The 4,408-nt window shown below is 34.7% G+C and overlaps 1 protein-coding gene across 1 annotated transcript; it reads left to right on the top strand.

Moving 5' to 3' along the window:
- Nucleotides 1-812: 812 nt before the first annotated feature.
- On the top strand, nt 813-1,739 carry LOC129667088 (olfactory receptor 5K3-like). Its single transcript, XM_055594525.1, has one exon. The coding sequence runs from the start codon at nt 813-815 to the stop codon at nt 1,737-1,739; it is 927 nt and encodes a 308-aa protein (XP_055450500.1).
- The last annotated feature ends 2,669 nt before the right edge of the window (nt 1,740-4,408 follow it).

Here is a 4,408-nt window from a genome sequence, read left to right on the forward strand (position 1 = left end):
AGAGTCTTCAGTGAAAGAATGGATAACAATAAAATTGTCTCAAAATTCAAAAATCTTTTTGAAAAAATAAGGAACTAGGAGATCAGCTCAGTGGTATACAAGACTGGGCAGGCACAACTGTAATTAACATCATATGTAAACTAGCTTTTCAAAGTAGAGGGAGGATTTAAACATTTAGGAAATATAATGAGATTAATGACAAAGAATCAATATTTTTAAATGTGTATGAATAAGATGAAAGAAGTGAAAATTGTTATTCCTTCAACTTTTGGGAAATTTTATTTAGAGATAAGTATACATTCAATAGTCCATAGTAATCATTGTGCAGTTCATAAAAATAAATTTAATTTATTGGCAATGTATTTTAAAGAATTTTTTTCCTGTTTAAAAATTAATGTAAAATTTTCAGTTACATAAAAACACATTTATAGAAAATTTTATTCCAAATTTCAGTGATCTTTAACAAACCTGGCATCAAATTTATTTTTGAAACAATAAATTAAATATGCGTGCCCTAAACTTTTATGATATAATTATATAAATGCACGAAAACCATTTTTCCACTAAAAAAGTTTCTTCTTGCAAATTAAAAGTATTCCTGTAAATTTTGAGTTAAACTTGGAGATCATAGATGCCAACACTCTATGGAAATAAATACTTTCAATAAATATAGTTTGATGCATATCAGAGACAATAGCAGGTGAACAAAGAAGAAAGTTCCTTCTTATACAAAGCAAACATAAGCAGGAAACTATGTTCTCATTATTACAATTTTATATCTTTGTGATTCCAGTGGCAACAGACAAGGTGAGATGGCTGAGAACAATTACTCTGTGACAAATGAATTTATCCTGGTGGGTTTCACAGATCACCCAGAGCTGAAGATCCTTCTGTTCCTGGTGTTCTCTGTCATCTATCTGATCACCATGGTGGGGAATCTCTGGCTGGTGGCCTTGATCTACATGGAACGCCGTCTCCACACACCCATGTACATCTTTCTGGGCAACCTGGCTCTGATGGACTCCTGCTGCTCCTGTGCCATCACTCCCAAGATGCTGGAGAACTTCTTTTCTGTGGACAGAAGGATTTCCCTAGATGAATGTATGGTACAGTTCTATTTTCTCTGTCTTGCTGAAACCACAGACTGCTTTCTTCTGGCAGCAATGGCCTATGACCGCTATGTGGCCATATGCAACCCACTGCAGTACCACACCATGATGTCCAAGAAGCTCTGCCTTCAGATGACCACAGGAGCCTACATAGCAGGAAACCTGCATCCTATGATTGAAGTAGGACTTTTGTTGAGGTTAACCTTCTGCAGGTCTCATGTAATCAACCACTTTTTTTGTGATGTCCTTCCATTATATAGAATCTCCTGTACTGATCCACATATCAATGAACTGATATTACTTACCTTGGCAGGGTCAATTCAAGTCTTCACTATTACCATAGTGCTGGTGTCTTATTTCTATATCCTTTTCACTATATTCAACATGAAATCTAAAGAGGGTAGAGGCAAAGCCTTATCAACTTGTGCATCCCACTTTCTGTCTGTGTCAATATTCTATGGATCCCTTCTCTTCATGTATGCTCAACCACATTCAGACAATGAAGGGGATAAAGATATACCTGTAGCTATTTTTTATACCCTTGTAATTCCTTTATTAAACCCTTTCATTTACAGTCTAAGAAATAAGGAAGTGATAAATGTGATGAAAAGAACCATGAAGAAAAGATGATTCTGGGACATTAGAAAACAAGGATCATCTGATTTGGACAACTGATCTAAAGTTGAGAATGTCCCATTCTAAACTCACACAATATGAGAAAGTGATAAAATGAAAATAAAAATTTGATCAAATTATTAAAAAAAGAGAACATTTGAATAAAATTAGTTCATAAGAAGGAAATTCTGTTAAAATGTGTTTGAAATTCTCAAGAATAAATTACAGATTTATTGAAATATTGCAATGTATGTAGTCACAGTTTTCAACACACCTAATTAATTTTTAAAAAGTTACTATCTCTAGTGGTAGAAACTATCATTTAATATTATTAGCAAGTTTTCTTAACTTCAGTTCTTAAAATTTCAACAAATTATAAGCTTCTATTTATCATCTTACTATATGCAGTGCCATCAATAAAAGGTAAAATTTATGGTTCCATTTGATTTTCAACTTAACATTTGTTCTTTCAAGAGATTATATTTCAACATGTACTCATCTAAAATATTTGCTTTATAAATAAAGGAGGGAAGGGAAGGAAAGGGAAGGGAAAAGAAGAGGAAAGGAAAGAAAAGAAAAAGAAAAAGGAAAGGAAAAGATATGAGAAAGGATAGGAAAGGAATGGAAAATAGAAAGGAAAGGAAAGGAAGGTTATTTTCATGTTTGGTATTAGTCATTTTTGCTCTCACATTTTCTGAACTATAGTTGTGTGTAAAACTTATGCTTTAAATGTGATGCTACTGCAATGAAATTGCTATATGTTTTTATTTTTCTTTATTTGATTGTTTGTCCATCGTATAAGGCACTACTACTCCTTTATGTAGCTATTAGCCCGAATTTTTCATCTTTTGTGGAATTATCACTGTATATTGGTTGTTACAAAAAATACCTTCATAAACTCAAATGAAAATCAATCATTGGTATGTTCATAACTTTAAAAAAGTGAGGTGTCATTCAAGCCAGATGAAGTAAAAAACTAGTGAAAAATCTAAGTATATAAAATCTCTAAACAAAATAGCTATTCATCAAAGAAAAATATAATCGCTCAAAAATGTACTATTTATTGTGATAAGGTTTTGATATTTAATTCTTACTGACTAATTAGGCATTCTTTTATGTTTTCCTTGAGTGAAATTCTTATGCACATAAGTATCAGTAGTTTTCCATTCTCATTCTGATTCTGACAAGAGTTTGAATCAATATCACTTTTTCTCTAGAAGCTTGAAAACTGGGGAAGTAGAGATTATATTTAAATGCTTCAACCCTATACAAAGAACTACAGGAAACTAGGGAATCCTGAGATCAGGAGGGACAGCCTTCCCCACAGAAGATGACACCATGCCAATGGTCAGCTCTGAAATTGGTATAGTTTATACCAATAACTATAGGTATAGTAAGCAGGTTATATTATATACTTAAGAAGATATATAGTCTTAAGTATATAAACAATATATTCTATTTATAAATAATTTATATGTAAGTATAAATAGAGAGAATATAGTCACAATTTTCAACACATTTATGTAAAAATAGATGATAGATTGACTAATAGACAGATGGATAAATAGATAGAAAGACAGGTGAATGATAGACCAATGGTTAGATGATAGATGGACAGATATATAACAAGAAAGATAGGTAGATAATAAATGTGACAAAAAATTAATGAATAAAAAGGATATGAAATGACAGAAGAGGTAGTTAGTAAGACGTGAAGAGTATAGGAGCTCCACAAGAAGAGCAACAGAACCAAAATATCTGGACAAAGGGGTATTTTTGAAACTGATACTCCAACCAAGGACCGTTCATGGAGATAACCTAGAACCCCTGCTCAGATGTAGCCCATGGCAGCTCAGCATCCAAGTGGGTTTCCTAGTAAGGGGAAGAGGGAGTGTTTCTGACATGAACTCAGTGGCTGGCTCTTTGACCACCCCCCATCCCCAAGGGAGAAGCAGCATTGCAAGGCCACAGAGGAGGACATTGCAGCTGGTCCTGATGAGACCTGATAAGCTAGGGTCAGATGGAAGGGAGGTGGACCTCCCCTATCAGTGGACTTAGATAGGGGCATGGGAGGAGATGAGGGATGGAGGGTGAGATTGGGAGGGAAAGAGGGAGGGGGCTACAGCGAATGGGATGCAAAGCGAATAAAATGTAATTAATGTGAAAAAAATAAAAACTTAATTAAAAAAATATATGAAATTGAAATACAAGCCAGGTGTGGTGATGCACTTCTATAATCCCAGCACTCGGGGAGGCAGAAGCAGGCATATCTCTGAGAGTTCAAGGCCAGCTTGGTCTACAAAGTGAGTCCAGGACAGCCAAGGCTACACTGAGAAACCACTTCTCAAAAAATTTGACGAGAACTGATAGACTAAGTTCAGAAAGGAGAGGAGAACCTCCCCTATCAGTGGACTTGGGGAGGGGCATGCATGCAGAAACAGGAGGGAGGGTGGGATTGGGAGGGAAGGAGGGAAGGGCTTATGGGGGAATACAAAATGAATAAAGTGTAATTAATAAAAAATAGAAAAAGTTAAAAAAAGGAAAAAAGAGGAAGAAGAGGAAGAAAAAGGAGGAGGAGAAATTGAAATTACAACAGTGTGTGGGGCACATGAGAAGGTTTGGAGGGAGTAATGAAAAAGGGGGGAAATGGTATAATAAAATTATAATCTCAAAATATTTTTTCA

The sequence above is a fragment of the Psammomys obesus genome, unplaced genomic scaffold (genome assembly GCF_907164565.1).
Source record: "Psammomys obesus unplaced genomic scaffold, mPsaObe1.curated_primary_1811, whole genome shotgun sequence".
Classification (NCBI taxonomy): domain Eukaryota; kingdom Metazoa; phylum Chordata; class Mammalia; order Rodentia; family Muridae; genus Psammomys; species Psammomys obesus.

What these genes read in the sequence shown, in the direction of transcription:
- LOC129667088 (XM_055594525.1), top strand. Translation starts at nt 813, where the DNA reads ATGGCTGAGAACAATTACTCTGTGACAAATGAATTTATCCTGGTGGGT.